Source organism: Alosa sapidissima, chromosome 16 (genome assembly GCF_018492685.1).
Source record: "Alosa sapidissima isolate fAloSap1 chromosome 16, fAloSap1.pri, whole genome shotgun sequence".
Lineage (NCBI taxonomy): Eukaryota > Metazoa > Chordata > Actinopteri > Clupeiformes > Clupeidae > Alosa > Alosa sapidissima.
In genome coordinates, this window is record NC_055972.1 from 17,664,000 (window position 1) to 17,686,627 (window position 22,628).

Below are 22,628 nucleotides of genomic sequence, written 5' to 3' on the forward strand. Positions count from 1 at the left end.
CCATTTGTCTGAGCAAAAAGGGGCTTGAATGGCAAAATATTGCTCCAGACTGCCACCTGTTGACAGCATGAGAGACTGAAAAATTATTAATTAAGCCAAGGGCTACTTGCTGCAGTGTAACTGTTTTTAAAAACGTCGACAGATGTACATTTTATGCATGCTGAACATTTATTTAACAATACATAAGCCTATTTTACTATGCATTCTTTATTTCTTCTTTTGAATACACACATTTACAAGTAAGTAGGCCTTTTTGTATTTACAGTACATTTTCAAGGATGAGAAGCAACTTGCTGTATAATTAATAAATAAATAATTAAATAAATGTAAATTTGTAGGACAACAGTAAATGTAAGCAATTACACAAAGCCTAAACTGAGCTTGTACAGATTATCAGGTTGGACACGAACAATGTTCTATGGCAGTTTTCATTATTGACTGTGTACATGATTGCATCACATGTAATATGTTCTGTTTTTTCTAACTTAACAAGGTTCATACAAACAATGTACAGTACTATTTTATTATAAAACACATTCTTACAGTGTAAAAATACAGCAATGGCCAGGTCCAGTGTCCAAGTCAAGGAGAAAGGTTTGAACCCTGTATAATGCTAATATTCTGCTCTAGATTTCTGACACCTTTTCATCAGTGGTGTAACAGAAACATTAAGGAGCAGGGCACATGGAGAGCCACACAAGGTTGACAGCATAAAAGCAGACTCTCATAAGCACTGTGCAGTCTCCCTGGTCAGAGCAGACGAAGGCTGGTTGGATGTAATTCTGGTCAAAGTTCTTCAAGGTGACTGGAGACTGGTCATGTGAGCTGCTTAGGGCAACCAGAGAGCGTGCAAAGGAATACTTTGCAGCACAGCTGACTGCCCTGACAAAACGAATGGAAGTAAAATGCATAAGGAAGCATGGGTCATCCTAAAAAGAGAGCAAAGGGAGGAAGAAAAGTATATTTAATGGACAGTTTGATTTTTCAGTACTATTTTCAGTGCTATCTGAGTCACAAATAAAGTGTGGCACAGTCTAATACAGTTGAATAAATTCACTGTTTAAAACATATCAATAAATAGAAAGACAGATAGATAAATAGATAGATAGACAGACAAGTTGAGGCACTCACTATGTCAGGATTCCTTCCATCAAGCAGTACAAGGTCCTGCAAAAGCCACACCTCAATTTTCTGGTAGAAGTCCACGAAATGAGACCGTCTCAATCTTTTAGAGTTACATGACTGATGTTTCTGGCATTGCACCACAGACAGCTGGACCTCCTTGTTCTTCAACACTTTAGCCACCATAAAGACATTAACATTTTCATTCCTGTCTATTTCTACATTATTATATAGACATACTCTACATTTATGAATTTCTGAATACATTTTTCCTAAAAGATATACTAAACAATTCATGTCAAAACAAATTCACACAATTGCTATTTTTTTTCCTGAACCTTTTATGATAGTTAATATAGTCACTGACTGCCTTTACTATGGGCATTATAAATAAAAGTGATAATTTACCTGAGACACAGAGGAAATGTCTGCACTGCACTGGTTCCTCGATCTCTATGAAGTCTTTCAACGTCTGTCCCTCTGGCGAGAACAGACGCTTCTGCAACTCCTCTTTTAACAAGGAAGACATTTCTAAAAAAGAATGAGACAACCAACAAAAAGGGACTATTCGCCTTCAAGAGGACACAGTTGTTTCTGAGTCAGGATCTTTTTTGTGGAGGTTCTCTGTCTGCCTTCCTCTTTTTCTCTCCCTCTCTATAATTTTCTCTCTCTCTCTTTCTCTCTCTCTCTGTCATGGATTCATGAATATTTATTAAATTCCCCCAGAGGACCAGGAGAGAACTTTGGCAATCAAACGTTTCTTCCATCTATAGCTTTATTGCAACCTCAATTAGGGTGCATTACAATCATTTTTATCATGGCAGGATACAGAGACGTGACCTCCATTAAGAATTTACTGCCATTAGCCTGCATTTTGGCAGTGAAATTCAAGACAACAGAAGCAAGTGCACATGAGTTTGTTTGAAGGATGCACAAGCATCATGCCGGAGAACATTAACTCATTAAAAATATCTATGGACACCTTTGACACCATTATTCAATTGTACACTCTGGTGTCAAATAATTGAATATCTGCTTTCAGGGTGAAAGCACTTTGGGTATAATGTGTTTTACCTGACTGTGTGTGTGTGTGTGTGTGTGTATTTTCTTTTCTCTCCACAAAACATGTAAATAAATCACATAACTATCAAACAGGCTGATATGTCACCTTAATATTGATCTTATTCAACTATGGCCTAGTTAAGTTTGTCAGGTGGCTATTGAATGCAAGATTTGTCATATTGAAGATTTTGTGATCACAGTATAGTCCATTGTCAACAAATGAGGCTAAGAAATGGTTTGTTTGGGTGTTTGTGTACTTCTAGCACTGAAGGCCAGTTTACATGTGTTACATTTGTTAAAAAAAATGGTGAGAAGCTGAGAATCTACGTTTACACATGTATCCAATACAGCCAGAGACGTTGCCCACTTGTGTTAAGATTCCATTGCATCACATTCATTAGAACTCCCATTGTGCATTCCTGACGACCTTGGGAAGTGGTTTAATCGGCACTGTGCTTTTTTACACCTGTTTAGAACTGACCACTTGTGATCTGATTACCCAAGATGCATGTTAAAAACAAAAACAGTGTCTGAGAGAGACCAAAGGGACAAAACAAGTCGATGATTGTTCAAACAAAATATTGTTGTGCTTGTATTATATCTGTTGCCATAACAGAATTCAGAATTCATCACTTTGGAATTATGGAAATAATGCCATAATTTAGAAGTAAACAACTATTTCATTTATAAGTAATCATTGCTATACTAGGCTACAAAAGTGTCTGAGGAACTGAAAAAACATTTGGGAACAATGCAGGTGAGTGAATTTAGACCAATATTATTTGTAAACAATGAAAAGAAATGTCTTGCCAACATTTGTTTTAATTACAGAAAATAATGCTGATGGTTTAGGCTACTTTTTATTTTGTTGCGAATCACTCTTGACAGTAAACGTTCATTTTTTTTTTTTTTTTTTTTAAATAACCAACTAACGCTGAATAAGGAAGAGGAGGGAGAACATTGTTCACTGATTTCCAAAGGACCAACACATGGAAATGAATATCTAGACCCAGTAACTGATAAACTGGATGGAACAAATTATGGTATTTTTAGAATACACTTGACACATGGACACAAAAATAAACTCACACATTTTATCTGTACTTCAGACCTGCATTAGACCTAAATGTTTTCCGAATTACGTAAATCAATTCTAATTATTTTAATGGGAAAGTTGTGGAGGACTATATAAGACCAGATGTTGAGGAAGAATTAGGATATGATGAAGAGGAGGAAGCAGAGGAGGAGGAGGAGGAGGATGGCATCTACGATGACAACTATGATGATGACATCGTTAGCAAGTATGGGAGGAGACAAAATATTTAGATTGAAAAAATATATAGCTAGGTATCATTGATTTATTTTATTTTTTGCCAGGTTTAGTCACTGTCAGGTGTGGCAGCCGAAAAGAAAGAAAAGAGAGACATTTGGGCAGCTGAGAGAGATAACAGGAGAAGACTATGTAAAAGAGGTTACCCATGCAGGGAGAGGGGTCAAAGTTTTACTTTTCCTCTACAGGCCAGGGTCTGTATTCATGAGGCAAACAACACCTATAGCTAAAGCAATATTAACAGTTAAATTACTTTTTAAAGTCCATAATTCTGTTTTAAGTTATATGATCACTCTTTTGCATTTCGGTCCTCTCTTCTTCCTATTATGGTTTGTTCTGCTGAGAATGATATTCTCTCTCTCTCTCTCTCTCTCTCTCAGGATTCCATTGTGCTTCCTCATGAATCACCACTTCTTAAGACTGGCTCCCAAATTCCCTGACACCAAGTTCCTCAGAATTCTTGACAGCAGCTGTATCCCAAACTATCCAGAGAGGCACCTCCCTACGGTGTTTATCTATGAAAATGGCTGCCTGAGGAATAGTATGATAGGTGAACAAGAATGTGGAGGCAGAAATGTTCTTGAGGAAGGTAAGAACACTATTGGTAGTGGAAAAGTAAGAGATTATCCACAAGTGACAATTTTGATTAGAACTGAAATAAATAAAATTATGTTACATTCATTTGGAGTCAATGTCTTTCTCCCTAGAACTGAAATGGCTTCTGTATTTTGTGGGGGCCATAGACTGAGAGCTGTTTTCTTCTTGGTTTGGTAATATACTGCAGTACTTTTTCAAATAAACAAATACATAATTCAAAGAGGACTCCGTCTCTCATGGTGCAATTTGAGACAGCTATAAATGTATGGGTCAGGGAGTGAAAGTTTTACTTAGGCCGACATTTTGTCCACCCGCTCTAAAGGTGAGGTAAAGTAAAACAACACAGTATCCCATTTTCGTTTCCAATTCCCACTGTCATTCACAAAGCACAGCTGATTGGACTGCATTCATGTCTGCTGAGTGTAGGCCTACTGCTCCAGATGTGCATCAGATATGACAATGACAGAGAGAATAATTATTATTAGAATTATTTTTACATCATCAATAGCATAACAGCATAAATAGGCCTTCTGAACCCTGGTTCATTGACCTGTGGACCCAAAGTGAACTACCAGAGGGCATCCTCATATTAAAAATGCAGAAATGCATAAACTTCAAAATAGTGGAGTGAGGATGTCACTTCACCCTATCAAAACTCTCATAAACCTAAACAGAAATAGGCCCCAACTGAGTTAATTACATCATCTTAATAAACCATTTCCATTTTCGTTTTCAGTATTATATCTTCTTGGAGAAAGATAGTGCTGACATCATTGAATATGGCCCTCCCAATATGAACTTTGAACTTCAATGAATTACAGCGGGATATGCCAGTTAGCTTGCTAGCTGGATAGCTGCTAGCATAACAAAATCTGATGGGAGCTACGAGGATAGGATAGGATAGGATAGGTGGTACAGGAGCCACCGACATCGGCATTTGACCCATTGTCTGCCAAGACAACCAACATTACAGTTCTGTCACGGCGAATACTTGTGAATGATGGAATGCAATTGTGGATTAAGACATCGAAAAGATCGATGGTATTACTGCCATACCTGTCAGATACAGGGACACTGAGATCAATTTGTTGGCTCTCTAACAAATGTCGATGTACTTCTAGCGATTCTAACTAGCTATAACTAAGCAGGCTAGCCGTCGCAAGATAGACAGGCTGCTAGCATTCATATCTGTCTCTATAATGTTAGCTTGCTAGCCATTCTAAACTTTCTTGTCATTACCAGAGAAAACGGGCTCGGTCATTACCATTTCAGAATTTCTCGCTTATTATTCGTACCCTCTCCTAAGCGGCTAACAGGTGATAGCTGTCATTCACAAGATGACCGCAAGCTAACACTAATCCAGCTGCCCAGGTAGTTTGGTTGGGACCTTAACGCGTTAATACGCTGACTTTACAGAGAAAATGGGTTGCAACGTTAGCAAGCAATCTGAGATAGTTGTGTAAACCTATTAGCCGGACGATTCTTCCTACTTTTAACGTTACTTTATTTTCATAGCAGCAGCATTTTGTTAGTCGGGCAGACATAATTTATGTTTGGACATCACTAATGTTAACTCCTCTTACAGTCACACTGTAATGTTAACTTAACATTTCGTTTCGGTTAAGATTTGCTCACCCTAATTTGTGTTAAACGCGAACGTTAGGCTGACTAGTCCTACATTACTAGAACTAACTGTTACCAATTTGTTATTTGATAATACTCCACATATCTAATGTTAGTTAGCATAGCGAACTGGCTACCGTTAAATTATCCACCATAACGTAACGTCAGATCATCTTGCTTCCTTTTAGTCAAATGATGTGGATATGCTGTATCTAGTTAAGAAACGTTAAATCCATTTTCACAAATCGTCGGTTATTTCAACCTCCGAAGAAAGGAAGATAACATTACCTACACAGCCAACGTTTAACAACGTGTTAGACAGCAAAATAGTCAAGTTAACAGTAACAATAGCGAGCTAGCTTCACTAGCCAGGGTGCCGTGCAGAAGATATGGCAGCAGACCTTCAATCAAAATATACCAAACTGGCCCAGGAGTATTCAAAGGTGAGAACCTGACTATCCCCCCCCCCCCCCCGTTCGAGCTTGCTATTGCTATCGTATTTTGTTCTGCAGACCTTCTAGCCCTGGCTGCATATTTAGAAAATATCACACCTAACGTTAACGTTACTGATTGGCGCAACAGCGTGGCTTGGATAAAGGATTGAGACTGTTATTTTGTAACAGTATAGTTAAAATAATGCAAAATACAATATGTATATATGGATAGAAATTAATTATAACTTAACTGTCTAAAAAGTAATTGGTAAACCATAAAACGTGGCGAATGTGCTTGCTCTGCAGAGACTGAAACGGTCAGCTGACATCACGGGAATTCAGAGCGTTTCCTTTTGACTTTTGAGCTTAGCTTTTATTCAAGTTGCTAGAGTTGAAGACAAGGCCCTCTAGCACAAGACTGTAGACCCAATAAAAAAAGCTTGTGGGAACTCAGTTTTTAGCTTTTTAAATATGATTTATTGTGTTACACACTTTAACTCTCAATGTTGCTGTAGACTTTCTCTCTATCACACACACACACACACACACACACATCCTTCCACTTACTTGAGACAGGAAGAAGGATCAGTTGTGCAGGCTGATGTGTCAGCATAATATACCGGTAGTCATAATTGTTAATGTTTCTCAATGGTTGTAGCTCCGGGCCCAGAACCAAGTCCTGAAGAAAGCTGTGGTGGATGAGCAGGCCACCTCTGCTTCAGTGAAGGTATTTTCATTCCAGACAGCTCACTGTCATGACAATTTTATAAACATCCTCAGTGTAGACAAATATATATCATTATTTTTTCAATTTCTTTCTTTAAAGAGCTGTCTGTTCAAAAAGTAGGACATGAACACACAATGTTTACATTCATTAAATGTGTTGTGAGAGTGAATAAAATCTTATTAGACCCTGTTGTCATGTTGTATTTGCATTTTATAAATATGTCTATTGGACCACTGCCATCACTCTCTGTGTGGATGTACTCGTTGTCTACAGGATGAGCTGAAGCAGAGGGAGCAGAGCCTGAGGAAGGTGGAGCAGGAGATGGACAGCCTCAGCTTCAGGAACCAGCAGCTGGCCAAACGGGTGGAGCTGCTCCAAGAGGAGCTGTTGGCCTCTGAGGCAAAGGGCAAGAAGAGCAAGGTGAGGAGGAACTGGTGGTGGAGGAGGAGGAGGAGGAATAACCCTGAGTTGATATAGACATGTCACCAATCAGGTCAGAAAGCTTAGCATGACTGCTTATGGAACTAGGTTTATACTTTTTTTTTTTTGCTTCCCCCCCAAAAGAGTAAAGGAGACTCACCCTCCCAGCCGAACATGCAGACTCAGATTGTGTTTGATGAGGACCTACAGAAGAAGATTCAGGAGAATGAGCGGCTCCACATTCAGGTGTGCACAGTTAAAGTAGTACAATCCCAGTAAACCGGTATCAGTTACTTTGCATTATCGAAGTAGAGTCTCGCACTAGCCCTGCGGTGTGCAGTGATACCGGTTGGTTCTGTGTGCAGTTCTATGAGGCCGATGAGCAGCACCGGAGGCAGGAAGCCCAGCTGAAAGCTCGCTTGGAGCAGCTGGAGAAAGGCTCCGAGCAACACCAGGCCGTGGTTGACGGCCTCACCAGCAAGTACATGGAGACCATCGAGAAGCTGCAGAGTGACAAGGCGCGATTAGAGGTGAGAGGAAGAAAAGAGAGGTTGGGCGTGATGATGACGGGCGGGCAGGCAGGCAGGTTTTGAGGAAGATGGAGAGTGATTCATACACATATATCAAAAGATTTTAGTGAGAAAAAGAGTATCTTGTGAATCTTTTTATAACCACATTGTTCCTGGACGGTGTGAGTGGAAATTCTGTTTGCGGTTTGAATATCTATAAGACTAGTATCAGCACTGAGAAGTGTGTCACATGATCTAGTTCAGTGATATGGAGATGAGATATGGAGTCAGGATACGTCTTTGAAGAGGATGAATGGAAACTGAATCCTTTGTAATATGATGTCTGATGCTTTGCTGCTTCCGTCTTTGGCAGGTTAATGCACAGACATTGGAAAGGGAGGCCAAGGACTGTCGAATACGCACAGAGGAGTGGTAAGAAATATTTGGTCTCAAGTAAATACATTGCAGAGCTAAAATGAATTTAGGTGTGGGCAAGGTTGTTTAAGATTTGAAAATGGATATTTGATGCTGAAAATGGATAAGTGACTTTATATGAGTTTCTGATAACTTCAGGCACAGCAATTGTCCTTGCTTTGAGCCATGACATTGTAATGATAATGTTTCAGAAAGCGATCCATGTTGTGTTTGTCCTCTTGAACGGTTATCCATTTATATTTTATTTTTGTGGTGGTTTGCTACCCCCCCCCCCCCCCTCCCTCTCCCTCTCCTGTGTCATCTCTGTCTTTCCCCTCCCCAGTCAGCAGCAGCTGAGAAAGTACCAGATGGAGCTGAACCGGCAGCTGAAACAAAGCAGCAGTGTCATCCAGGAGAAAGTGCCCTTCAACGACACCAGTCAGTGGTTTAGCTCTGCATGACAGTGCTCTCTTGTGTACAGTATGCGGTGTGAAGCTTGCATGGTCAAACCTGTAGTAGCTTTTTTCAGTGGCACTTTGGGAGTTCTTAACTGCTCTGTTGTTGTTTTGGAGTGAATAAGTGGAACTGAGCAGAAAACCGTGCTTAAAGTGTGTGTGATAAGCATGTGTTTTGTGTTTTTATTTGTGGTTTTCCTCCCTTCATTAGAATTTAGTGATTACAACAGCTTGAACGTTCCTCCACACAACCGGAGGCACCAGGTGAGTTTGTGTCTCTCTTCTTCTCCTCAGCAATAGCAATGGCAGATTGTACCATATGTACTGCATGCAGAGGGAAAATTGATATTGACTGACCGACCATGGTGTCCTTGGCTGTGATCACCATGTTCAAATGTTATTGCCTCGTATTCAAACTTGGAAGTCTTTGTTATTTACGTAATTGAGGTCATAGTAAAGAATAAGACCCTAATCAGAATATCCCTGGTGGTGATGGAGGCTCTTTGAATATTTGTATTGGTCCATATAGAAATCAAATAGGCAGGAGATATTTAAATCCCTCAATCCCTGTTTTAGTTCCTGTTATCTGGGAGGAACTAAAGAGACAATAAGTAGATTAATAGTAGTATAATAATAAGTAGACTTTTTAGTTCTTTTCCTGTTGGGATGTAATGATGGAAGATTATGTTGCTGGCAGTTCCTGTAATCCTAATGGTGATGCTGGTGATTGCATTTGTCTTGCAGCTGAAGGCTCGTGATGTGGCGGGACAGGCCCTTGGGTTCGTCCAGAACCTGGTGGCGGCCCTTCTCAACCTCCACTCCTACACTGACCAGAGGGTGCACATCTACCCCCTGGACTCGTCCATAGAGACCATCTCCCCCCTCAACCAGAAGGTGAGCAGACTCTAACCAAAACATCCCGCTGTTGTAGTTCAGTGCAAGAGTATCTGATTCGGATCTGTTGTTATATCCTTTTTGTCTGTTCATTTTCCAGTTCTCACACTACCTGAACGAGAACGCGGCCTACGTGCGCCCACTTGAAGACGGCCTTTTGCAGCTGCACCAAAGCATCACGGAAGACACTGTAACCATGCTGGTGAGTCCTGTCATCACATGCTTTTTTTTTACGGTGCACTAGGGGGAAATGGAGCTTTATCTCTGGTACACATGCTCTTTTTATCTGTAGGAGACGGTTAACAAACTGCAGGACTTCTCAAAGTACTTCACCGCCTACACACACTTCCTTCAGAAGATCTTGCCCTACCAACTCAAAAGGTATGCAGATTTGGCAGAGTGGTGTGTGTGTGTGTGTGTGTGTGTGTGTGTGTTTGTGTGTGTGTGTGTGTGTGGTGTGTGTTTGTGTTAGTGATCCTTTCCTCCCCCCTTTCCCCCAGCCTTGAGGAAGAGTGTGAAGCCCCTCTCTGCAGCACCTCCCTCACTTCCAAAAACCAGGAGCTGCAGAATGACATGAAGAGAGTTACCTCTGTATTTGAGAAACTTCAGACCTACATCAGTTTACTGGCCTTACCGAGTAAGTCACAGTGCATTGGGTGAACCCCTTGGCCTTCTTCATGACACCAGTTTTGTTTGTCTCTTTGCCATTTTATATTCATATACTTAAAATGAAAAATGCATCAGCTGGACTGAATTTAGCATTTTGTTCTGTTCATTTTAAATTACTTCTCTTTACCAGATGGATCCTGTTCCATGCATAGATCCCATTCATTGAAAACACCATAAGTGCATCAGAAGAGACTTTCTTTTATATATAGCAAAAAGGAGTCGTACTGAATATTGAGGCAGCTGTACCAAGTGCGGGTGTTAAAGTGTGTTTGTTGTTGCTGACAGGTTTGCAGGAGGATGCCATGCCTCAGAGCAGCTCCAGCGCGGTGTTCACCCAGCTAGCTGCCTCCCTTCACAGCCTTCACGACGCCATTAAAGGCAAGTCAGCGTGCAGAAGCACTTAAGCCCAGTGGCTCCCCTGCCAATCACAAGACCTCCTCATACACAGCAGGGCATTTTGGGTAGTGTGGTAGTGCTCTCGTGAGTCCTGTATAAGCTCTATGCACGACTCCATTTTGGATTTGCTTGTGCTGGCATATCAACTTCCTGTTTACATTAAAACATTGGAAAATATGGCTTTTTTTCTATAGTCATTGTCTTCAGGACCTCGTCTCACAGTAATGTAGACCGACTTTGTGAAAATGTTGTGTGCCATTCTCTCCAGCAAATGGGAAAAGGGTGTAAAATGTTCTTAACCATAATCAAGCAACTGATATTACTGAACTGGTTAGATAAATTGAGCTATGTTATTCAACTAGCAATAGCCTACTATATTAAAACTGACAGGCCAGTAATCTGTAATTTTCTGTCATAGCCTACTGTGTACAGTGTAAACAGGAAGTTGATTGCCCAGTAGGAAGCGAATCCCAAATGGAGTTGTGCATAGAGCCCATTGATGCTTTTAGGGATTGCACATACATCTTATCTCTAGTTGAGCAGATGTATAATTTAATCAACATTTGCACTGTGTTCTACACCTTAACAGAAACCAATTGCTTTTCTCATGGATGTTTTTATTTGGGTGAATGACTTTTGTTTTAAAAACAGCTACTGTAAATAAATCACGAACTAAAACACATAGACCCCCATCCTTTTGAAACATCCAGTCAGTGCAGTTTTGACACATTTTGTTGAACCAGGCCAAATCGGAGGAAGGAGAGTTCTTTGTCTCTCCATGATATGACTTACATAAACAGATGGTTATTGTGTCGTTGGCCATCAGTGAGTGTGCCAACCGGAGAGCCCCACAGTGACATTTGAAACAAGCGCTGGCTGCAGACGTCAAAGGGACACTACTCTGTGGGTTCTGAATGCAGCTGCTGGACATTGCTGGCATAGTGGCCCGTTTGGCCTTCCTTGATCCCAGCCGGATGTAGTATTATTACTGATGATTCTACTCAACCTGCATCAGATTTCTACTCCACTTCCAGTTTGTTTGCCTTATAGTAATTGTAATTCTTCTAAAGACACACACACACACACACACACACACACACACACACACACACATATATATATATTAGTATTTGTCACCCGCCCAATACATTATGTGCTAGGGGGCATTTCATTCAGCTGACTGACTGAGTTCCCTCTGTTCCCGGCTCCCTCCCTTTCCACCATTCTCTTCTGTTCCGGGCCGACCCCAGAGATGTCAAAGCATTACAGCCAGAAGGCCAGCCTGGAGCAGGAGCTGCCCACGGTCACCCAGAAGCTGCGCACCACCAACGAGTGCCTGCTGTCCTCACTGGGCTCCCTCACAAACAGCACCCAAAAGGTACGCCCAGGACATCGGTCAGCGGCAGTTGAGTAACGACAGTGTTTGGTGGAGTGGTCACTGTGAATGGCAGACTGGCTGACACGTGTGGGAGAAGAATTGACGTAGCAATAGCGTGTTTGTGACAATGGACAAAAGAGAATTGTTGAGTCTGTAATTGTGTCACAGTATTGTGCAGATTTTAGCCACTAGACTGAGGAACTGTAGCAGCTAAGTTTGGCCAATGGCATTGGCTGTTGGTTTATTTCTCACAATAGAAAGGCCCTTTATTGCTCTCCATTTACGCTCTGTGTAAACCACGTAGGTTTCTCCTTGAAGGATTACGATCTGCCATATAGATACTAGCGTGGAGACTTTTACAGGGTCAGAGGAGAGACTAAATGTTCAGAGTGGTGTTTTATGGGAGGCCTTTTCCCCCGAGGAGGTTTTTACATCCGAGAGCTGAGAGAAGTCGTGACCTTCACCTGACCTCCACCTAGGTCAGCTGTGGAACGCACCCTCAGTGGAGCAGTGCAGTCAGCGACCGCTAACAGCCAGGCTACATCGGGCACCCCAAATGAAGCCCTCCGGTCGCACAGTTTATGCTGCTACAATTAGCTTCTACTGTAATCATTGGAACTGACTATACCAGATGTGATAGCTGTGCACACATTCGAAAAACAATTAGACCAATCTTTTAAAACAATTTTTACGCCTTGTGAACGTAGCGCTTCAGTTGTGCGCCCGGTGTAGTCTGACGGTAATAGTCAATGGCCCAGTCTCAGCAAGTGGTCCAGTCTGAAAATGGCAAATGCACCACAGACTCAATAAGTGACCAGCTTATACTGCACTTTTAGCATGCTGTCCAAAACCTTCTATAATCTCTATGCATTTCCTATAGTCTCAACATACTGTAACGTGTGCGTGACTGCTTTAGTTCCACTTTGTTGCATAAGGATAGCGGTCGTGATATTGACGTGGCCAGTTTGGAAAGTTTCCCTCTGCCTTTTCTGGGAATGAGGTCCTACGTGTAAACAGCTGGCTTTGTTCAAGATTTTATAATTTATGAGTCTGCACCACAGCTGCTGTTTTTTGTCGTAGCTCCATGTGTTTCAGAGGTAGAATGGTATGTGTGGACAGAAAGGTGACTCTTTGTTTTGATCTGTGGGTGGGTGTGTGTGTGTGTGTGAGAGAGAGAGAGTGTGAGTGAGAGTCCCTTTGCCAGGTCCACCGCTGGCTTTTTGATACAGTGATATTCCAGACAAGAGACTCCCAGCAGCAGAGAGAGCAAGGAAAACAGTGTTTATCTGAGAAGGGAGTTAACGGCTGCAGGGGGAGGATGGCTGCCAAGACTCCACTTGGAGTGTGTGTGTGTGTGTGCGTGTGTGCGCTCTGCATCTATGTTCAGGTTGTTAGTCCTGAAAGATAATACTGCTATTGCACATGAATGCACAGAGAAGCAGATACTTTTTGCGTCAATTAAATTTAACAGCCATTTATGTTGAAAGTCCATAAAGTCCTTCCCACAGTTGAAAACACTGCGGTGAAGTGCATGCGTGGTAGAGTTAGTACATCGCTGACTGATGACGTGTGTTTCCTGCAGATTGCGACCTTCTTCAGCAACAACCTGGACTTCTTCACCTCGTCCACCGGCTACGGCCCCAGGGGGGGCTCGGGGACCCTCAACCCGGTACAGGCAGAGAGCATGCTGGGTAACAAGAAGCAGGCATCAGCCTACATGCAAGCTGTCAGGAAGGTCAGCTCGCCCTGAACCACTTTCCATTTGTCTCCCCCGCACTCGACCCCTCTCTTGTTGACGGGGACAAACACACAGTCTCATTTACCGGCTCAGGGATGTAATTAACCGCCTCTCCCCTGGCTCCCTTACAACTGGCCCACACATGTCGGCCACTCTTCAAGGGGCTTTCACCATCCTCCTTTGTTTTTGTTTAATTCCTCATTGACGTTAACAGCTCTTCTAGATCAGCTGTTTTATTAGCTGCTGCCGCTGCCGCCTTGGCTGATTAGTTTATGGTTCACTGCTTTGCCTTTCGTTTACGTAACAGCAACAGTGACCAGAAGGGCAGAGAATTTGTGTTGTCACGTTCCGTTATTCTAGCAGGTTGTTGAGTGGAGTGTTTTTTTGTGGCTGGTGTGTGAAAGCATCGTGGGTGTTTTCCTCCAGGCCAGGCCGCAGTCTGTCCCCTACACCGAGGCCCTGACCAACCGCCACGTGCTGACCAGCTCCACGGAGAGTCGAGAGGGACTCACACAGCAGGTACGGTGACCAGCGTTCAGCTCCCCTGACCTCTGATGGTGTTTGTCACCACAGGGGGTGCTGCTAAAGATTGCCTGGTGTTTAGTGTTGTATTTTACTGCAGAGTCCTCTCACGTGGCCTGATGGCATGCCACCATATTATTGACGGGACCACATTACTAATGGGATTGATCATCTTGTTGGGGTTTTACTCCCCCCCTCATTTTGCATGGAGTGGCCCAGTAAAACGTTGTTCATCATACCAGCGGTGTTCATGGCATGCCAGCTTGTTTACATAAACATGTGTGCTTTTTTGTCATTCGTTTTTATTTTGTGTTATATATGCAGCCTGTATTTGAATGTACGTGTGTGTGTGTGTGTGTATATGTATGTACTGTATCGTAAACGTGCTAATTACCAACCATTTTGTTCGAAAATTCTAAAACAACAATGCTTTTTAATACTTCAAAATAACATTTGTTAAATGAACCTTATATTTTTCAGTAGCCATAGGTGTGTAGATTTGAACAAGTGTTGAGTTGAGTTTAGTGCTAGGCTAGTGGGTACTTATTACCAACCTTTCTCACTGCACATCAACGGTTAGCCCGAGAATTCTCGTCGTCGCAATTCAAAATTCCACTGGAGGAATTGTACGCGGATTTGTACGCAGCCTTACAACACTGTTTACAGCTCTTGAGTCACGGTAAAATGTAATTTTTGGTACATAGCTAATTATGACCGCCGCGCAGCGAAGCTTTTTTTTTTTCTTTTTCGCATGCCCAAATTTCCGTCAATGAGTCCCAGGACACTGAAAGACCGGGGTACACGAAACTTGGTGGGCATGTAACCCCACATGGATAGCATGGAACCATCGTTTTTCGTTTTGATCTGTAACCCCCCCGCTTGACTGGACCCCCCGAAAGGAGGGTAGGGCAGACACAGTTTTCTGTGAATATCTCGAAAACCGTGGGGTTTAGGAGGACCTTTTTTTTTTTTGTATGTTGATCTCAAGGGGCCATGTCAACCCATTCCATAACCACTCATTTAATGTATAGCGCCACCTAGTTAAACACAAAAAAGTAAAAATGAGGTGTTGTAATTGAAGGTATCTGTGACCTAACATAGTCAAAACTGCACGAAATTGGAAGTGTATGATCATTATGACACCCTCTGTATGCACGCCAAGTTTTGTGGAATTCCGTTCATGGGGGGCCTTACAATAAAATAATTTATGTGTACATTTAGTGACGTACACCAACAAGGATTCCCGGGACACTGAAAGACCGGGGTACACGAAACTTGGTGGGCATGTACCCCCACATGGATAGCATGGAACCGTCATTTTTCGTTTTGATCTGCAGCCCCCCCGCTGGACTGGACCCCCCGAAAGGAGGGTAGGGCAGACACAGTTCTCTGTGAATATCTTGAGAACTGTAGGGCCTAGGATGACCATTTTTTTCCGTATGTTTGCCTCCAGGGGTCATGTTAACCCATTTCATGTGCACACATGTGCACAAACAGATACACACACACACACACACACATACATTCACAGTAATGTCACAGACACAAGCACGCACGCACACACACACACACACACACACTCACACACACACACACAACACAAACAATCAAGAATTTCTCAGAATTATAAACAGGCAAGATGGAGGTGAGGTTGTATAAAATTAATTTTACATGTGAAATCTATGAACTAATCATGTTTTGGTACTTGTTGTCTAGCAGATACCAGTGAGAATTGAGTGTGGATAATGCAATTTAGTGAGACCGTTAGAATCATATAGGCCTTTCAGCGTGATTTCTTTTTGTGGAAAAAATGTGCTGGACTGGGCGGCGGTCATATTTTGTACCGCTCTGAGGTACATCTAGTTTAGATAAAATTGGCCATCTTGGTTTGTATAGAAATGAATATTAAGTGACACATACACGTAAGAGGTTGGACATACATGACGGTTGGTAATATGTGACGTTCCTATGTGTATGAATACACTGATTCCAGCACAGTGCAGTGATTTGTGTGTGTGTGTGTTTGTGCAGGTGCTGCAGTCTCAGGAGAAGATTGCTCGTCTGGAGCAGGAGAAGGAGCACTGGCTGCTGGAGGCCCAGCTGGGCCGCGTGCGGCTGGAGAAGGAGACCCAGCGCATCACCGATCTTGAGGCCCAGCTCTCCGCCGCGATGGGGGGTGCTGCTCCCACCGCCCAGGCCCCCGTCACCCCCGCAGCCCACGACAGCCCCGGCTCGTCAGGGTTTCAGGACCAGGACTGTGAGGAGAGAGGAGCTAGCAAGGAGGCCACCCAGAGCACGAGCCTGGTTTGTGTTACACTGGCACAGACACACGATTGAAGAAAGACAGGATACCATCACCACAGTGCATTGCTCCGGTCTCCACTGCTAGACAGGGCAGTATATGCTGCCTGCTTAATTGGTCTGCATGCAAACATAGAACCGTAATGCCCTTCATTGCTGTCCTGAGAGCACGGCAGTTATTGCTGTGTTGTGTTTCTGTGCCTGGTGGGTGCCTGGGTGTCTGTGGATGACAGCAGTTCCTGAGTCCTCACTGGATGCTAGGGGAGATGGAATCATGTGGTAGTTCTGTTTATGAGCCCCAGGATTGTGATGTGCAAGCACTTACAAGAGTAATACCATGCATTTCCTCTGCTATTGGCCTGTAATTTGCTGTTATAGATTTCATGTGTTATTGGTGTTTCCTGTTTAAGAGTAGTTGGAGTTGACCGTCTTTTCTTCCTTTGGTCTCTACAGGTCGGCATGCTGACCACGACGACTTGCAGTGAAGATGTAAGTCTGTAATTATTTTGAAAACAAAGCTATTTGGCTAGTGGTGAAGTGACCTGGGAACATATTAGGGCATATTCAGCTTTGACCTAGTATTTTCATAATGTAACAAAACAAAAAAGCCAGAGATATCTCCGGTGTCTATTGTGTACTACAATGGTCTACAGAATTGTAACTGGTCCTGTGCGGACACCCCTGTGTGTGTGTGTGTGTGTGTGTGTGTGTGTGTGTGTGTGTGTGTGTGTGTGTGTGTGTGTGTGTGTGCGCGCGCGCGTGCAGGTGAGTGAAGAGGAGTCACGAGAGCATCTGATTAAGTCCCATTACATGTCGCGAGTGGCCGAGCTCACCTCCCAGCTGCAGATGGCCGACAGCAAAGCCGTGCACTTCCACGCCGAGGTAAGGGCACTGCCATGCTTTTCATTTTCTTTTTAAAATCCTCTTAATGTTTTATTGCTTGTCAGGTTTTTTTTTTTGGTTGCCTCACTCACACCCCTAATATTACACCTTGCTTCCGTATGGAGTCCAGTTGACTTTTGTAATAAATATTTTTTAAACTTCTGTTTTCCCCTTTTGTTCCTCTTCCTTTTTCCGCTCCGTCTTTGTCCCATCCTCTGACTCATAGCGGAGGAAAGACTCTGGTGCATGAGCTCAGAAGTAGGCCAGGTGCTGCCACGGCTTTTGTCTAAGCTGTTGTCTTTGGGACGTGCGCTCACTAGGCCATGGCCCTTTGGCAGCATGGATGTTTTTCCTTTTGTGCGCGGTGGCCAGCCAGAAGGTCTGACCTCATAGTATCCCCAAAACAAACAAAAGAAATCACCCAGGGTGTAGGCAGTACTCTTGTAGCAATAATGACGACTGGTAATGACTGTGAGTAAGAGGCGTGGCGCATTCTTCTGTCTGTGGTGTGGTGTTGTGGATGTCAGGGCCGGCTGATTCTGAGTCAGCCACTGTGGCTTCTCTGATGAGTAGCTCAGGCGACAGGTACTGCATCTCCATGCAGAGGCTAGGGCTCTGACTTTATAACATACTGCTTTAAAAGCAACACTATGTAACAGTTTGCCATTTTTTTAAATTTTTCTAAGTAGCTCATTGTATGATCTGTAAATTCATTTTGACTGTATATGGTCATATGAAGGACAGATGTACATGCCTGTCAATACAAAATGGTGGAGCATGTCTGTGTTGGTTCATTGGTCTTTCTTATGTGATGTATATGTTTTTGTAAATCATAATGAATGATTGTTTAGTGTTGAGATGTGCTTATGTGTCGTGTCCCATAGTGTCGTGCCCTGGCCAAACGGCTGACCATCGCTGAGAAATCTCGTGAGGCCATGACGGAAGAGTTGAAGGTGGCCAATCAAAACATTTCACGACTGCAGGTACAAACACGTGTGTCCGTAGGAGAACAAAACACCCAAGTTCCCACTCAACTCACATAACACCATCTCCCTCATCAGATATCACACACACAGACATTCTTACAGAATGAAACACTATGGGTCTGAAGTCTAATGGTGTGTGTTGTGCCTGCAGGATGAGCTGGCCACGACTAAGCGCAGTTATGAGGATCAACTGAGCATGATGAGTGATCACCTGTGCAGCATGAACGAGACCCTGAGCAAGCAGCGCGAGGAGATCGACACACTCAAACTGGGCAGCAAGGTCAGCCAGTCACCAAGTGCACATAGATGGAAGAGGGAAACCACATTTCATGTTTCAATGTTTAGTAAAAACACCTGCATTTAAAGTGTTATTGAAGTTTTCATAAGAATCGATTTGAACACACCAACCTGTATAAAATGAAAGAAATTTTTTGAAATTGCAAAAAGCGTGACATAATGTTGCCCACGTGTTATCAATGTGAATGACCAAATCTGGGGTTGTGCTTGTGGAGCCATGAAGGCATACAGCCGGTGTCGTATTTCTGGTGCCAGAGTGGGGCATTACTGCGCGGGCTGCTTCCGCACTGATGGGAAAATCACCTGCCTGCAGGCTCTGGGAAAGCCATTAGACCAGTGGCAACTTAAGTGACAGGGGCTGTTGTTACAACCATTCAGATGAAAGGGTGTGTGTTAGTGAGTGTGCTGGTGTTTCAGCCAGCTTTCATGTTGACGATCTGAGTGAGGTGAGTTGCCTGTGCCCCAGCTCACATAAAAAAAGCTGGCAGCTGTGTTGGCCAAGGAGTTTTTAGGGATTATTGAAGTTTTGGGTGGAGTATCATTACATGTTCTATTCTGTAGATACTTTCATCCATAGCTACTGCTTAAACCCCCATTACCTGTGTTTACTTAATAGACTTTAGGGTAGTCACAAAATTATACTTGCACAAATACCAATATGGAAAAATGGGGACAATTATGCGCTGAATCAAGTTTTGGTTTGTAAAGCTTTTCATTGACAGATCCTAATTCCTTTAGTCTCATATGACTGTTCTCATACATTTTCTTTGTGTATCCATTTACAGGGAAATTCTAAGAAGAATAAGGGCCGGTAGTGATGCACCCGGCCCCAAGGACACCGCGAGGGAAACTGGAGGGATAAGCTATGGGGCCATCCAGCACTGTCCTGCCATCACCACCACGGCAACGAAGAGAGAGAGAGAGCGAGAGAAGGAGAAAGAGTGCGAGAGCCCACTCTCCTGCAATTCTCTCTATCTTGCTGGGGTGCTCTGGGGAGTGAGTGAGTGTGTGTGCTGCTCTGCTCTCTTCTAGAGGAAAACCTGATTTATTTTTTCTTTTCTATTTCTCCCATCCGGTTCCATACACGTGTATGAACTGTATTTGTGAAGTGCTTCCTGGAGCTGGCAGGAAGCAGCTGCCCACTGCTCAGCACATGACGCCCAGCACAGGAGGGGCCGAGCCTGAGGAAGTGCTTATAGATTCAGGGGCCCCAACGCTTTACTTACTTACTGTTTGAACGTGTGTGTGTGTGTGTGAGAGAGGGGGAGTGAGTGTGTGTGTGAGAGAGAGGGAGGTGTGCGTACATGTGTGTGTGACTGAGAGAAGAGAAGGAAAATTGTATGAATTGTGTGGCTACACACACACACACACCAACGTGGGATAAATTCATGTCAAACACAAGGACTTTTGTCTTGGGCATTGGGTGTGGGATCATTTTAATCATGTGAGCTTGTGGTGAGAATTCATTTGTTCATTTACATGCGTGACGGAGGCACTGTTAAGGGACTGGCAGTGACAGTTTTTTTGTATTAATGTATAACTTGTATAAATTTTATATGCAAAGATAGTTGTAGATGAGAGCAAATATGTACAATGAATATAAATGCACCAGTAAGTTCATGAAAAAAAAAGAATAGATTTGCCTTTATCTAGTTGGTATGACAGAGAGGACACTGATTTGGACACACACACTTACAATACCTTCCAATTGTTTCTCTCAGTGTGTCTGGAGAAAGCTCAAATAGCTATTTGGTATTTGAGGACTAGAGGCCAAGGGAATCTGGAGAAAAATAATTGATGGGCCTGTTATTCAAAGTACTTTTAAAGTAGCGCTCTCATAACTCAACTGTTAATGGCTGTGCACTGACTTCTGTCTTTAGAGAGGCAGTTTGAAAATAAAATAGGGATCACCAATGGATCAAAAAGGGTTACGTATGAATATACACCTCTTGGGAGGGGGGGGGGGGGGGGGGGGGAGAGGAATCATGTTTAATATGTGTCGTTCAGTGTGCTTTTTCTTTCTTTAAAAAATGTACGTGCTACATAGGCATTTTATTCAAAAGGCTCTGAATGTTTCACTGAACCAATGAAGTTGTTTCATGTTGACGTGTCGGAAAACAAACACCATCACTAGATGTGCAAAGGAAGCAGTGAAAGAGTCGTTGGAGCTGCAATGCTGCCGATAGTTTTTTACACCAGTGGTGATCTGACGTTTGGAATAGAAATACATCTATTCCATTTCATTTTCTGTGTGGCTTATCAATGCTAATTTGTATGATGGTGTGTTGGCAAACTGTGCACATTCTCCCCCAGTTAATTGAAAGAGTTTCCTAACAACTCATATCATCGTTTACACGTGAAGTCAGATTACTGGCAAGATAGTTTACAGATGACATTTTCCAGTGAATTTCCATGCTATTCTTTTTTTTATAGGCACAGAAAAAGTTAACCACTGTGAGAACACAAAATGTGAATAGATTGCCAACACACCTCCTTTGAGTGTCTGTGCAAAGAAAATGTATGTCATTCAACTAAAATTTCCAAAATTAAAATAAAAGTGCTACTCAAAATCTAATCTACTTTGTTTTTGTTTATACATCAAACATAAGAAACCCTCTTTCCATTTTAAGTCTAAAATAAGGTTCCACTCCTCAGCCTGTTCAATGTGGGAGTGTTTACTTTGAGTGAGCTTGTTCATCACAACTGCCTTTATTAGACGTTAAATGGCCAGTCAGCATGTGAGAACAGGGAGAGTAGAGAGAGGGGGCTCTTGATTCCCCATACTGATCACATTTGTATGGCAGACTGCCAGCGCTGTGCTAACTCTCTCACCACTCCGGCTCTTCTGTGTTTGTTTTTGTGTTTGTTTTGGGCATGCTCCCAAGGGGGCTCTACACTGACTGTGTTGTGGGGTTGGCAGGGATTCCCTCCCTCCCCTCCCACTCCCCACTTTGCTTTTCTGTGGGAAAGAAGTTCCAAGGAAGGCCCCCGGTACCTTCCCATCATGGGCACACTCTTGTAATGCTGTGGCTATGATGTTTGCTTTCAGAGACTGGTTTGTGGTTAGTTAAAGGATGATAATGATTGAACTGTGCTCAATGGTTACACTTCAGGAGTTCAAAATCACTTTTCTTTTGTACTTTGTTAGTATATGTACATAGGAAGTTGTGTGTGTGTATATATATAGCCTATATATGATATATTGTTGTGGCTCATGTTTGAGACTGACTGATGTCTGTAAATGTGTGCAACACGGTAGAGACTTGTGGTGAAGCGCCACGTAGCACCACACCAATACAAAAATTACTACTTTGATTTAAATTAATGGAATGGTAGGACATTGTATCTGTGGACTAGAAGCTTCCGTGTTGATATTTGTCTATTGGACTTCTAACATGCTCTGCTGAAGATCAGATGGGATGGGATGGGAAAACCCCATCTGTATTCCCAACCCCACCCTGGGTGGTGTCTCCTTACAGACTTCTGTTTTGTGGCCGGCAGTGACCGTGGTTATTGGGCCCTCTAATTAGTTCTTGCCGTTCAGCTGTCTCTTCTCTAATGAATTACAGTAATACTTGGATACTCTCATTCCTTGTCCCCCACTCATTCCGTACTTTTAATTGCTGCTGTATTTTGACTTTGGAGTGTGGTGAGGGCAACAGTATTTGACTGTCTGGATCATTAAACTGTCCTCTACGGTGGGGTAGATGAAGTTAACTGTTCCTCTGTCAAACTAATGAAAGTAGGCTGAAATAAAGGCTGAAATAAAGAAAGGCGAAGAAACTGAAAGTAGGCTGAAATAAAAAAAAAGGCGAAGAAACACCTCTGGAACAAACAATAGCAGACAGCCAACGCAAACCCTGCAAATCCAC

The 22,628-nt window shown here is 42.9% G+C and overlaps 3 protein-coding genes across 3 annotated transcripts; 2 read left to right on the forward strand and 1 right to left on the reverse strand.

Annotated features, from left to right (window-relative positions):
- Positions 1-254: 254 nt before the first annotated feature.
- exoc1l (exocyst complex component 1 like) lies at positions 255-6,482 on the reverse strand. Its single transcript, XM_042065561.1, has 4 exons — positions 6,420-6,482; positions 1,531-1,653; positions 1,132-1,295; positions 255-929 (listed from the first exon to the last, which is right to left on the reverse strand). Exons 2-4 carry the CDS (start codon positions 1,649-1,651, stop codon positions 669-671), a joined length of 546 nt encoding a protein of 181 aa, XP_041921495.1. The 5' UTR covers positions 1,652-1,653; positions 6,420-6,482; the 3' UTR covers positions 255-668.
- LOC121685185 (phosducin-like protein 3) lies at positions 2,679-4,331 on the forward strand. The gene is made up of 6 exons (XM_042065559.1): positions 2,679-2,941; positions 3,128-3,227; positions 3,359-3,485; positions 3,562-3,708; positions 3,895-4,103; positions 4,222-4,331. The coding sequence occupies exons 1-6, from the start codon at positions 2,936-2,938 to the stop codon at positions 4,260-4,262; spliced, it is 630 nt and encodes a 209-aa protein (XP_041921493.1). The 5' UTR covers positions 2,679-2,935; the 3' UTR covers positions 4,263-4,331.
- ppp1r21 (protein phosphatase 1, regulatory subunit 21) lies at positions 4,864-21,331 on the forward strand. The gene is made up of 22 exons (XM_042065558.1): positions 4,864-6,177; positions 6,827-6,895; positions 7,169-7,315; positions 7,460-7,561; positions 7,681-7,845; positions 8,198-8,256; positions 8,582-8,676; positions 8,905-8,957; positions 9,438-9,587; positions 9,688-9,789; positions 9,880-9,968; positions 10,088-10,224; positions 10,542-10,634; positions 11,903-12,030; positions 13,613-13,765; positions 14,195-14,287; positions 16,322-16,594; positions 17,045-17,080; positions 17,357-17,473; positions 18,358-18,456; positions 18,611-18,739; positions 19,542-21,331. The coding sequence occupies exons 1-22, from the start codon at positions 6,124-6,126 to the stop codon at positions 19,569-19,571; spliced, it is 2,373 nt and encodes a 790-aa protein (XP_041921492.1). The 5' UTR covers positions 4,864-6,123; the 3' UTR covers positions 19,572-21,331.
- The last annotated feature ends 1,297 nt before the right edge of the window (positions 21,332-22,628 follow it).

What these genes read in the sequence shown, in the direction of transcription:
- LOC121685185 (XM_042065559.1), top strand. An exon ending in ACTGGATGGAACAAATTATG is followed by an intron (nt 3,228 to 3,358) that starts GTATTTTTAGAA and finishes TTAATGGGAAAG; the next exon opens with TTGTGGAGGACTATATAAGA. An exon ending in CAGAAATGTTCTTGAGGAAG is followed by an intron (nt 4,104 to 4,221) that starts GTAAGAACACTA and finishes CTTTCTCCCTAG; the next exon opens with AACTGAAATGGCTTCTGTAT.
- exoc1l (XM_042065561.1), bottom strand. Translation starts at nt 1,651, where the DNA reads ATGTCTTCCTTGTTAAAAGAGGAGTTGCAGAAGCGTCTGTTCTCGCCA. An exon ending in ACATTTCCTCTGTGTCTCAG is followed by an intron (nt 1,296 to 1,530) that starts GTAAATTATCAC and finishes TGGTGGCTAAAG; the next exon opens with TGTTGAAGAACAAGGAGGTC. An exon ending in ATGGAAGGAATCCTGACATA is followed by an intron (nt 930 to 1,131) that starts GTGAGTGCCTCA and finishes CTCTCTTTTTAG; the next exon opens with GATGACCCATGCTTCCTTAT.
- ppp1r21 (XM_042065558.1), top strand. Translation starts at nt 6,124, where the DNA reads ATGGCAGCAGACCTTCAATCAAAATATACCAAACTGGCCCAGGAGTAT. An exon ending in CGAATACGCACAGAGGAGTG is followed by an intron (nt 8,257 to 8,581) that starts GTAAGAAATATT and finishes TCCCCTCCCCAG; the next exon opens with TCAGCAGCAGCTGAGAAAGT. An exon ending in TTGCCCTACCAACTCAAAAG is followed by an intron (nt 9,969 to 10,087) that starts GTATGCAGATTT and finishes CCTTTCCCCCAG; the next exon opens with CCTTGAGGAAGAGTGTGAAG.